Here is a 13,090-nt window from a genome sequence, read left to right as displayed (position 1 = left end):
TTAGGCCATTAACAAAAGCATCCTCTTCGCTGTCTAACAAGTATAAATAGGCACAGATGCCACAAACACGCCGTGTGAGCTCACTAAAGGGACTGCCATGCAGGGGCACCCACTCCAGGTGGCATGAGACCCGGGGCCTAGCAGAAGCAATCTACAACTAGTCTTACCTAATGGTTGTAGAAGATTCTACCTGATGACAAATGACCATGCCTCAAAAATGTACCGGGTCTCTCCTCTCGATCTATTGTCCTTCTGCTTATCTGTGGCTACTCATCTTACAGAGATGAGTTGGTCATTCAAGAGTGTGTGTCTAAATATCCATGTATTATTCTCTGCTATAAACAGAAAAGCACGTAATTTATGAAGGGGAGTGCTTTAAGGTCCCCATAGTTTCCATGTTGACTTCTATTAATAGGGGGATACGAGTATTAACGTTACATTTTAATTACAAATAAGCAAGTGCTCCTCAACGGGGAACAATTTTCTTCCCAGGGGGTGTTAGGTGATGTCTGAGATACTGTGTGGGCGGGACTGCTACTGCCTTCTAACCGGCAGTGGCCAGAGATGCTGTTTAACATCCTGCAATTCACAGGTGAGCCCGTGCACAAATGACCAGCAGGCCCCAAATGTCCCTAGGGCCACGGTTACAGACCCTGAAAGAACTGTATGGTCGCAACTCTGCAAAAACAGCTGGGAAGCTGAGGAATGTTCCAGCAGAGCAGCTGAAGCCAGGCGCCTCCACTCAGGAAGTGCAGTGCCCACAGAGGGTCGCGGTGATGATGAGCACCAGTGTGCTCCGGGACCTTCCGAAGGAATCCTCAGTCCTTGTGATTCCTACATGGGTTTTCCTATGTCGGGAAAAATTTACTTTAAACACACCATGACCACAATGCTTACCTGCATACCTTTGATGGCACCAAAAATGAACGCAGAATTTCCTTTTTCTCCAATTTCCCCCGGAAGGCCCTGAAAATAAAATATTCACTTAAAAGATGACAAAAGCATATTACTATTTCAGCGTTTTATTTTCCATGTGAGTAATACTGAGTTGCCACATAAACATTTTAGCCCTTTTCGTGTATGGGGCTTCTGCAGAGGACATGCAGATGTCAAGGTTAATCCCTCTCGGAAGAGCGCCTGACTTTGCCTCCAGTGGGACCTGCAAATGGCTCAACGGCACATTCCCCCATCAGTCTCCTTGAGAAACTGATTAGATCGCCTACACAGGCAGCCCTTGCTTCACACAGTTCCAACGTGCATGCATTTTGGTCCCATGGTTCAGTTACATAGCACGAGTCCTCCAGCTAAACGGTTCAAATTGCAGTCACCACTGTGTACTAACTGAGTAAGTGCATGGAGTACGAACTTCACTGCCACCCGTGGGACCGCAGATCACGCATAAGTAACAGACAGGAAGCATGGTCACTGGCTGATCACATTACCCCTTTCAAAGTCTACGACTGGTCGCTGCACATCTGTTAGTTCACACGCACCCACAGGAACAGCAAGGTGTAGAGTTGTGCTAACCCTTATGTCAGTTATAACTCCAATGTCATGGCATAAGGACAAATCACTGAGCGAGAGAATTAGCCAACAAAGATGCAAATGAAGTGAGGAAATAAAATATAGCAACGTTGGAAGGGCAGTTCAAACAGAACATAAATGGAGCCACAGAAGAAATAACTGAGCGTGTACTCCACTGTCATCTGAACCAGAAGAACTGGGTAAGACCTTAGAAAGAGGGAAGTGGTTGTGACCAAAAGGATGAAGATGAGCCGGAGGACGTGACACAGACAGAAAATTCCACACAAAGAAACTCTTAGAAATATTTCACAACATGCAAGCTGACCCAAACTTAGAAAAGAACGTGACGATGCACCAAAGCACAGAAAACACACTTCACGTTACAAGTTCCATGATGAGAAGACCAGCACTATTCAAACTACGTGTGATAAGCTTTTACAAAGAACTACCACTTTCATTCTCCGTGTGTCTAATGTTTTAAATTACAGGGTACTAAACATTAGTTTCTTTTAAAGTTTCCCTACATATTTATAACGACAAATAATCACCTTCAAAGTTTTAACAACACATTTTAAAGGACATGGGGCAGTGCTAATTTTTTCCCTTGTGTGTTAAGCTTGCTTGGTGTGGTTTCAGCTCACGTGATCATTTCAGGTCTCACACTGCAGAGCACAGTGAGGACTGCCGGCATGTGAGTCAAAGTAAAGGGAGCTGCCCTGTCAAGAGACCATTATGGTCCTGTGGACAGGACTCCAGGCTGCTCTCCCGAATATTGATGGACACTCAGTAGAATGAGGTTGGACCCAATGTGGAGCTCTAGGAAACATGTGCTGACCAGAATGACCGAGTTTGGAAACAAAGGGTGGTTGAGAAGCGGAGCACTACCGAAAGCTGGCTGTTGTTCTTACTTGACAACCCAAGAAAGGTGCAGGTGTGGAAATTCCTTCTGAGTTCTGCATTCAGAGCGATCCCACCAGAGTCTGGAGCAGAAGGAAAACTCCCGGGAAAATAGGAGAACTCTGGTGGGAGGGTGAGAACATCTTTTAGAGGGAAACTTGGGAAAGGTGTTTCACTAGGGAAGTGGAAGGGCTGAAAAATAGTCACAGAAAGTGAGTTTTGGAAGGCCAAATCATCTCCAATCTTTATGTGAGAACAAAAAATAAAAGAGAGAGAGAGAAAGGGAATGTGAGGGGTAGATGAAAGGGTACTTCTAACTGTGTTATGGCCAAATAAAAGTCTAAAATTCTTAAGAAAAAAAAATATGTAAGAGCAGTAAAGAGTTCTCAGGTGCTAGATATTGTCAACTGGTTCTGGACATCATTCCAATCCCCTTCCGTGTAGCTATTGCATTCTGGGGACTAGAAAGTGAAGAACGACATTTCCCAGACCTCTTTGCAGCTGGCTATGAATTAGGTTCCGCCCAGGGAGGCACTCAGGAGACCTGGAGGGCAGAGGATGGGAGACATCCTGTTTCCGGTACTGCAGACAATGCCAAGCAGAAAGGCAGAAACCTGTGTGTTTGCGGGTGTCCCCACGTGGGGACGACAGAGCAGCTTCCCGACTTCTGGCTATCTCAGGGACGCGTAAGCCTTTGAAATCAGCAGTCCCATGGTGGCCCCTGAGTCCCACTCCTCCCACCATTAAAACAGTGCCAAATGCCCTGTCTTAAGTCCCTTTCTGTTTGAAATAGTGAGAGGGATTTACTTGTGGGTCTGCAGTGAACCCTGAATGATAAACGACATAAGCTTTGCTAACAGGCCTCCCTGATCCCTATTACAACAGCCAGGAGCATCTTAATGGCACACAATCAGGTCATCTCTATTCCTTCCTTAAAACCATCCATAGCTTTCATATGGCTTGGAAAGGAATCCAGCCCCCTTCCATAGTCTACAAGGCCCCAAGTGGTCTAGGTCTCACACTCCTCTCTGTTCACACCCACCATCCACCAGGCCCTACACGCCAGTATTCACTCTGTTTCCTTGATACTGAGTCTGTTCCCACTGTGGGTCCTTTCACTTCCGATTCCCATCAGGATGAGCTGCGGGTGCCTTACTGGAGGGCCTTTGGGACCAGGAGCCCCTCCTGCCCCTGGAAACCCTGGATCGCCTCTTGATCCATTGTAGCCATCCTGACCAGGTTTGCCTCTGTGTCCAGGAGGCCCCGGGTGTCCCTGCAGGAAACAGAATGATGAGTGAAGCATGTGCGTCTCGAGAATATCAGGACACAAAGATTACGCAATACGGGAACCCAAAGTATGGTGATTGTGATTCGCATGGTGCTTAATTTTGTGAGACTTCCTGCCCCATCTCCGCAAGTGCTATGCAACACACCCAAAATCAACAAAAAAACGTGAATACGCCCCCACTTTAAACTCACTCAGTTTGGAGTATTCCGGGGGATTTGGGAGGAGACCTTTCTTCAAATCCTTAGAAAGACTAATGAATAGTAAAGCCCCCCAAATACCTCTTCCTTCTTTTATTTGGTTTTCAGATTAAAAATGAGAATCTTAAACCCATTTCCAAAGTCAGAACTCACCAGCTAGTAAAAACTTTCATTGTGAATATATATCTATTCACATAACACCCTACTTGACAGGTATATCTAGCTAAAATTTTGAAATGTTTTTCTCTAACTTATTTGAAAACCTTGCGATTTGAGGAATATATTTCGGTATAGGAGTTACTCTACAAAACTGAAATACAAGCAGTCTTTTTGTCACTGACATGAGAAAATAAAGAATTTTATATATCTATAAATTTATATATATACCTATATAGAGAGATATCTATATATATAAAGGGTTTTGAGGAATGTTTCTTCTGTCTTTAAAAAAGTGGAGAAAATTTAGGGATACTTACAGGCAGACCATCCAAACCTGAAAATCCAGGAACACCAGTTGGACCCTAAAATTCCAGACAATAAATCAAATGGATAAAAGTTACTACGTTATTAGACGAACAAACTGATCTACTTGAAAACGTAAATAATTAATGCTCATTTCTTTAGAAAACAAAAACACTTAGCAGTCATTGTTATCTATTTTTTATAAGAGCTTAAATGCCAACATTTAAGAATCAAGCTTCTGAACTTTTTTTGTACTAAGGAAGCCAATGTAGCAGCACAAATTCAGTGAAAATATTCAACACCCTGTAAGCTGGAAATTCAACTTCTCAGAAATGTCTATCACCGAGAAACCAATTCTTAAGTGTGAGCACAGGTGATGCACAGGACTGTTTTCCCACACTTCTGCACACGAAGTTTGGGCAGGGTCTCCAACGCTCATCAATGCAGAAACTATAGTGTTATCCACTCTACAGCATGTTCTACGGTATTTTTAGAGGAGTAAGTTCAGTCTACACAAATGCATATGGAATGATCTTTAAGCTACATGGTTGGAAAGGAAGGAAGGAAGGAGAAGAAAGAGAGAGAGAGGAAGGAAGGAAGGAAGGAAGGAAGGAAGGAAGGAAGGAAGGAAGGAGGGAGGGAGGGAGGGAGGGAGGGAAGGAAGGAAGGAAGGAAGGAAGGAAGGAAGGAAGGAAGGAAGGAGGGAGGGAGGGAGGGAGGGAGGGAGGGAGGGTTGTTTTTTCAAGGGACCATGGAAAGGTACAAGTCCCCAGGCCATACAAGAGGTCTGGAAAGACATGCTCCTCTGGGAAGGGATAAGGGAAGGAGGGCTGATTACCAACGAGGGGTTTAGACTTAATTTATTGCAATGAGCAAGTAGGTACTGCTGGTGAGTATAAAAACGAATTGGCGTAGTAATGCAGGTAGGAGGTTACTAGGAACCTTTCCCTCAAGAAGAGGTTTACCTTATCTCCTCTTTCACCTGCTGCTCCTGGATGTCCACTGTCCCCTCTCATCCCTTTCTCTCCTGGAATCCCAAGGGGTCCTGGAGGTCCCGGCGGTCCAATAGGACCCTGGGGCCCTGGTGGTCCTGGTTGTCCCTAAGAAGGAAGATTGAAAAGGGAGGTGGACCGATTCTTAAGTAGTGTCTTCTAACAAATACATGGTCACTGGGGCTTACAGAAGACTGGAATATTAGAGATCAGCAAACTCTAGTACAAAAACACAAATGATCAATTCATCACAAAATAGGAAACAGCGCCACTGCCTCGTTCAACCTGACTTTGAGCAGTAAATTTGAATCACTGCACCTACTTGTCTGTAAACCGACAACAGTTCTCTTACTATCTTCATTCTGCCAATGGCATGGGTCAACCTCGTGCCGTTTAGTGAAGCCTGGCACTTAAAAAGAAAAACCTCCAAGTCTAATTACCATAATGTTAGTGTCACAAGCTAAGGGGAGTGGGCGGAGGTGACTGCCAGAACTTCTGTTCACTCAAAATGGCTGAGGATTCGTGTGGAGAAAACATTCCTTCTGGTAGCTGCTTTTGCTCCACTTCTTACTTGTAAGTGTGAAGGAGGCCATCTGTGTCACATCATGTCTGTGCAATGTGCCTTTCCTTGAATGAAAAGATCACCTCTTACTTCAGGTGTAGGAGTTTCATGAGCTCGGTTTCCCCAGAAACCCACAGGGGGCGCTCTGGCACAAAGATGACGAAGCCCCTGCTGCCTGGGTTGGACTGAGGCACTGGATTCACGTTCAGTGACTGCCCCTTAGCAGCAGCCCCAAGTCTCCTAGCTCCTTCTGTCCTGGGAGAGGCAAGTCTGGCCTCCCAGGAGCACCCTCCTGTGGCGCCGCCACCGCCCTCCCCTCCCCCTTCTCCGCCCTCCCCCCCCCCACCACTCCCTTCTGGGTCCCGTGCTCCTCTCATTATTATCATTATCATCGCTACTGTTAACTGAGCATCCATAAAAATACTACAAGCTTAGAATGTTCAGTTTAAATGTATAAATATGTGTTACAATAAAAGAACAGAAAAGTATAGAATATAATTACATGGGCACAAACCATGTGGGGGCATTTTGAGGGCAAATCAATTTATTCCAGAGCGTGCACAAATTCTCAACGACAGTCTGAACGTAAGAATATATAATGAATTCAGCGGACCTTTCCTACCTACGTTAATTAATCTTAGTTACTTAATTACCATAAGTTAAAAGTTCCCTTTTTTCCTAAATATAAGGCTTAGGAAATCACTGGGGTTTTTTTGTTAAGTTTGGGAATTACCTTTTCATCTTCCATGTAATTTATACGAAAAGTCCTAAATTATCTTTTGTGAATGCTGTATTGTGTAGAACAACAAAATACACCTTCGAACACAAAAGGGTGAGTGGGAAAGAGACAGCCAATTAACTGCCTGTAAATCTCTCTAATGTGTTTCATTTTAGATCCGAAAGGCTAAGCCCAGCGGGCTAATGGAGAAGATAAAAAGAGAGGAACGTTGAACACAGTGCAAGAATTACATGACTCTATTTAGGATAGCCACGTGTCCTGGTCTGAGAAAGCACCACCTAAACCGCTCCCAAGGAGAAATAAATCAAGGATAGTCGTTGGCATTATTAAATTCTTTGTCCCCATCTCCCCCCTCCTCCCCTGCCCCTGGTCTGTCACACTGACTGCCCTGACATTTCTGAGCAAGCTCTGTCCCTTCTCAGACATCGGTGGTCTGTCCCAGAAGAGTTCCTCCAATCCCCGCAAGTCGCCTCTCAATTCCCCGCCCTGGGAAGACCCTCCGACTTCTTGCCCGGCCCCCCACACCCTTCAGAACTGGATGTCTCTCCAACCTGCCTCTGTAATAACACTTCTCACCTGTCCCTGCAGTCAGTCCTCTCCATCCTCCCAGCTGCACAGCCACCAGGCCGTGAACTCCTGGAGGGCAGCGGCTGGGTGCCCAAGGTCAGGATAGTAAGTGGGCTCCTAGGTGCCCAAGGTCAGGATAGTAAGAAAGGCAGAGGACAGTGAATACTTGATTAAATAATAGGGTCAGACCCCACCCGCCCACCTCAAGGGAAGTCTGAGTAACAGGAAAAGGAGCTGCTTTCTCGTATTTCTGAACTGCCATCCCCACAGCTCTGGCTGAAAGTAGCTCAAACCTGCAATGAAGATGACGATGATGAGTTGGAGGAGGAGGAGGGTCCGGCCCCAGAGCGAGCAGTTCACCAGCGCCCCCTCAGCACTCGCCCTGAGGGCAGCTCTGCCGGCGTCCTTTGTTGTTGAAATAGAACAGGGGCCTCAGACGCCCTCATTTCAACCATGCTAAACGGCAAATACAACCTCTACTTTGCAATTGGAAAAGCTACCATAAAACCCTAAATGCTACATTTCAAAGGTTGTTGAAAAACCTCATTGTTTGATTGATATTTAGTTCATTTTTTCATAGGAACAGCTATTTAATAAAGGGTAAAAAATTTCAAAGAAATACATCAAACCTTATACGACAGTATTAAATCTGTCAGAAAGCTGCTCATGAACATTTCCCAACTACCAATCTTCAAAATAGTCACTGTTAGCTCGCCAAATTTGAGTAATTAATTTATCCATAACAATGTAGACAATAATTCCATTTCATTAAATTACTTCATTTAAAGGAGGGGTCAGGAGAAAACAACCATGGTTACAGATAGGTACTTGGGCTTCTTATTTACTCACTATAATAGAATTAACTTCAGAATAAACAGGCATAAGTAACAGGCCCGTGATAGATACATCTGTAACAAAAGAATCATTAAATAATCACAGAAGTTTTTTTATTTTTTAAATAATGTTTTTAAAGAAATATTCTGCTCCTAACCATGCACCCTTCACCCACAAACAATAATGTGATACAAAATTAATTGCTACACTGCATTCAATCCAACAACAACAAAAAAATGCCCCGTGGAATGACTGGCTTGCACACGTGGTGTCCTGATTTATTTTTCCTACTGTGTACACAGAATTACCTCTGTGATTTACAGCTTTTCGTGACAGTGAAGTCAGAAAATGTATCCCCTGAATCCAGAAATGACAATTGGACACTTTATCATGCCATGTCAAGCCACCAGGTCATCTTTCCTGCCTCTGAAAAGCCACTGTGTCATCGGACAGGTAGAGGCACCTCCCTTCTGTGGCCACAGCAGCGCTGGGCTCTGGGGCCAGCTGTGTAAATAAAGGACACAGGCCATCACAGCGGGCAGAGCAGTCCTTTCAGATTCTGTCCGCGTGAATCGGCTATGTCGATCACATTTCTTGAACAGGACTGAGATCGAATGCTTTTTATTTCACAGCTTGGTAGAAGAAATCAACAGATAAGAGAACATATACATTTTTAAAGCCAAATCTTCAATCAGACTTTGAGGCCGCCCCTGATCTGCTTGTCCCTGGGGGCCAAACGCTGTCCCCAAACAAGGAAGCCTGGGGAGGCAGAGATTCGAACCCATTTCCTCTGACTTCAGAGTTGCTGCTTCCCTCTCCACCCCAGTCGTTCTAACTCCCTGGCCTACAGACCCTCATATTCACCCGAAACGGTGAGCTCACCTTTTTTTTTTTTTTTTTTTTTTCATTTTTTTCATTTCATTTTTTTCTTGTTTCGTGCCTACTACTTCAGTAGCTGCTTGGATGCCTTAGAGCCAACTTCTTGAGGCCAGGGGTCCACGTTCGCTGTTACTTGAACCTTGGCCACTGCCTTGCGCAGTATAAATTATACACACACTCATGAAATGCTGAATCGATTAAGACTTTTATAATTAAAACTAACAAAGCAGCATTCAGCGGCCCCTTCCTGTTTTTTGAATGCCTGATTGTAATGCGAATATATCACCACTAGGTGGCAGGATAACATCGCTCACGCCCTCCAAAGGGCTCCCGCAGCGCAAATCCTTCCACTGGGGACCCCTCCCCTGTCACCGGGGAGACAGCTGGAGGTCGGACGGGTTATGAAAACAACGGAAGGTGCCACTCCAAGATCACACGGTGTGAGGAGAGTAAACTGTGGTGGCGGACTTTTCCTGCACCCAGGTTCCCTCACTTGTTCACGAGGGAATCGATCGGTCAGTTCAGCCTGGAGTAGCGTTGACTCGGGATTTTCAGGGGTGTCCTCAAGGGACAGCCGTGGACAGAAAGCTGCTCAGAACCGGAAGACACGGCCTTGCCGCTGAACAGTAAGGTCCCGCTTGGGCCAAGTGGAAGAGTGGTTTTTAAAAATGGCACAATATCAGCCCCACATCGTACACCGGCTGTGGGCACCGAAGGAGGCCGCGTTGCCAGGTTCCAGCTGACTGTCGCAGCTTGCTCCTTGCTCTGGCCTCTCTCCGGTGTCCCTGCCCGCTCTGTGTTTTCCTCCTCCCTCTGTCCTCCGTGCTGTTCCCCCACCGGTTCTCCTGCAGCTCCACAAGACTGCCCGGGCCCCTTCTCACGTTCTCTGATGCAAGCTCGTCCGTTCCCAGAAGGTCGACTGCATGCATCTCTGAATAATCACTCCACCTCTCTTCTCAGCCCAGACCTCTCTTTCTGAGCCCTGGTCTTTTATCCACCTGACCTCCAGCTCCATGAATCCAAATCTGAACTCGTGGATGTGTGTGGTCACCACGCCCCCCGCCTCCCCCTCCCAACACACACATGCGCGGGCAGCTGCTCACGCCTCATAGAGTCCACCCCAGCGCCTCTAACACCCACGGCTACCTGCCCCACACAGAGTCATCCCCTCCTTCCTGTCAATTCTGTCTCCCAAATATTCCCAACACCCACCCACTTCCCCCACCTCCGCACTCACCCCCTTGCTAAGCCACCACGACCTTTCACCTGCAGCAGACTCCGGACAAGTTTTCCCTAATATTGTCTGTCACGCCACCACTTCCTCTCCAAACAGCAGCCAGAGGACCTCACAGGAATCCCACCCGCCTCCACTCTCTTTAAACTCTCTCACAGCCTTCCTATCGCCCAGGATAACCTGGATCTGCTTTTCTAGCTGCATCTCATGCCCCTCGCTCCGTCACCTACTCGGATCCAAACTTTGGAACCGCCTAGTGGTCCCTCTAACGTGCCAGCCTGTCCCTTTCCCACTCCAGGGACGGAGCAGAGGCTGTTCTCTCGGCCCAAACACTTGCAGTGGGTTGAATGGTGGTCAGAAAAAGACACGTCCTCACCCCAATCCCCAGAACCTGTGGATATTGCCTTACATGCAAAAGATGTGATATCATTAAGGATTTTGAGGAGAGTTTATCCTGGATGATCCAGGTGGGCCCAGAATGCCATCATCTGAATCCTGGTAAGAGGGACACAGAGGAAGATTTGATACAAGAGGAGAGGATGGTGGAAAGACAAAGGCAGAGACTGGACTGATGTGGCCACCAGCTAAGGAATGCTGGCAGCCACCGGAAGCTAGAAGAGACAAGGAAACGATTCTCCCCTATTTCCTGTGGAAGGAGCATGGCAATGCCCTTGATTTTGGCCTCCTGCCCCTACATCTTGTGAGTACCGTATTTTACCATGTATAATTACCCCTACATCTTGTGAGTACCGTATTTTACCATGTATAATAAGCACTTTTTGCCCAAATTTTTTAGGGGAAAAATAAGGATGTGCATTATACATGGGTAGTGCTAATTCCATACCTCTGTGAATGTTTTTAACTCTTTTATTTATGCTATGTGGTAAAAGTGTAACTCCAGAAAGCAATCACAATATCCATAGGTAAAATGATACTCTGGAATACAATGATTGGTCTTGTTTCTAAATACAAATAAATAAAAAATTAAATTTAAAACATTAAAACAAAAAAAAATTTTGCCTTAAAGTTTGGACCAAAAACATGGGTGCACATTATACATGGCAAAATATGGTAAATAAATATCTGCTGTTCTAAGCCACCAAATATGTGGCACTTGTTAAGACAGCCTTAGGAACTAACAGGACAGGCCTCCTCCGCTGGTGCTGGGTGAGCAAGACTCCAGCAGGTCCAAGCTGAGGCCTTACCCCACGGCTCCTCTGCCCCACCCCACCCCACACACACTCCCACGAAAAACCAAGTTAGGGCACCAAATACGCCCCCAGGGGCAGAGCAAGGATCTTTGTCCTTTGCCCCATGCCTAGAATATGACTGGCCCTCCGCAGGCAGGCACCCAGAAGTAACAGCTGGAGGCTGACTCTCTGCTTCTCCTCCTGGGCTCTGAGGTCCGGGCCACAGACACTTTCTTTTGTACCATTGAGGCCTCGCAGCTCCTCGGATGCCTGGCACGTGCAGGATGGTTAATGGCTATTTGCTGAGTGAGTGACAGATAAGACTGTAGGGCAGAGCCGTGAAAAAATTAGCACCTTGGAGACACAGCTCTTTCCCCGTGGATTTCTTACCAATTTATTGAACATGGTATTTGAACGGAGAAATACAGGTTCTGACACAAATAATGCCCTTTTTAATTACAAAATCTTTTATTACGAAACCATAAGCATGTGATTCTGTAACGTAACAATATCACACTCAAGAACACCATGTCATTTTAGGTGAAATGTTCTAATTAAAACTATAAATTATTATACCCATATTGCAACAGGGTGCAGCCAAGAGGGGGCCCCAAACAGGGATTTGTAACGGGGTCCAGAAGACCTTGGAGATCATTGGCTCCGCATTACAGGGCCCCACCGGCCCGGAATGCGGGCAGCTGTGGCCAACTGTGGGCGGAGCCAGAAATGAGGCCGCAGAGGAAGATGGGTGCTGGGATTTAAACGGAGCCGGGACAGCCATATACTGTCTCTTTGGGGGAACAGGGGTCTTTTCAGTGACCACGCAGCTTTGGAAGTGCTCCCTTTTTGCCCCGTGGATGGTGCCAGGAGCCTGAATCACGGACTTCTACTTCCTTCCTGAGATAAGGTACCTCGGCCTGGGCAGGGGGAGGAGGAAGGAAGGACTGTGTGCCTTAGTGGGTATTCTAAAGAACTTTGGTCTGCATAGCTTTTAAATAATCATTCCTTTCCTTTTCACGGATCTCTGGCATTGAGAGATGTCTTTCCTCTGGTGGTGGGCAAAGCAAACCTAGGATGGGGGGGAGGAACCCCCAGAGAAAAAGGGGAGTCTTTTATATTGTTCAGCCCCATTCCCCGGTCTGTTCTGTGACAATACTATTATCCTACCACCCAGACCAAGCAGGTGTTAACTTCGGCCAGACCCTCATATGTGTCTTTCCTAAAGACTTTGTAATTCAGCTTTTGAACTCATTCTGACAGCTGTTTCCCTTGCACTGGAGAGTGTTCTTCGTCACAAACACTGCTTCCCATTTTCCTACATGGAAAACACACTGCTTTGGGGTGCATCCGTGTACAGCCCTTATTTCTGACCAACAAGGCTGTCTCCACTTTGGTCATGACCTTGAACTCGAGAGTTCAGCACAGTCCCACATTTGCTGAGCTCTGCACTGGCCTGGGCTGGGTTCACTCTGGGTCACGGAAATCAGCAGTCGTTGCTATGCAGCTGAACTCCTCGTGAGGAGACCAAAGGCTCGGCTGCAAACCACCGGCAACTTAATGAGATGACTGCCAGGGGCAAACACTCCAAAATCTACCTTCAGACCCATGCGGCAACTAGGATTCCCGGGGGAGATTCCATACACCTGGCCCGTTAGGGAAAACTATACGCTATGTTCCATACCACAGCAGGCCAACACAAGCTTGTTTTCTTGCCTTCATCCCCCA

General features: G+C 46.5%; 1 protein-coding gene across 5 annotated transcripts in view; it reads right to left on the bottom strand.

The window, feature by feature from the left end:
• The window catches only part of COL4A4 (collagen type IV alpha 4 chain), a 112,136-nt gene that overhangs the window by 74,999 nt on the left and 24,047 nt on the right, over positions 1 to 13,090 (bottom strand). For all 5 annotated transcript variants that reach the window (XM_053665549.1, XM_053665501.1, XM_053665590.1 and 2 more), the window contains exons 5-8: positions 5,334 to 5,468; positions 4,383 to 4,427; positions 3,578 to 3,694; positions 898 to 966 (exon numbers count right to left, since the gene is read on the bottom strand). In XM_053665549.1, coding sequence (XP_053521524.1) covers positions 898 to 966; positions 3,578 to 3,694; positions 4,383 to 4,427; positions 5,334 to 5,468 — 366 coding nt within the window. The remainder of the gene's footprint in view (positions 1 to 897; positions 967 to 3,577; positions 3,695 to 4,382; positions 4,428 to 5,333; positions 5,469 to 13,090) is intronic.

Source organism: Artibeus jamaicensis, unplaced genomic scaffold, assembly GCF_021234435.1.
Source record: "Artibeus jamaicensis isolate MK-2021 breed Jamaican fruit bat unplaced genomic scaffold, CSHL_Jam_final contig_1015, whole genome shotgun sequence".
NCBI classification, from domain to species: domain Eukaryota; kingdom Metazoa; phylum Chordata; class Mammalia; order Chiroptera; family Phyllostomidae; genus Artibeus; species Artibeus jamaicensis.
Note: the sequence above shows the minus strand (reverse complement) of the source record. Positions and strands in the feature narration are given on the sequence as shown.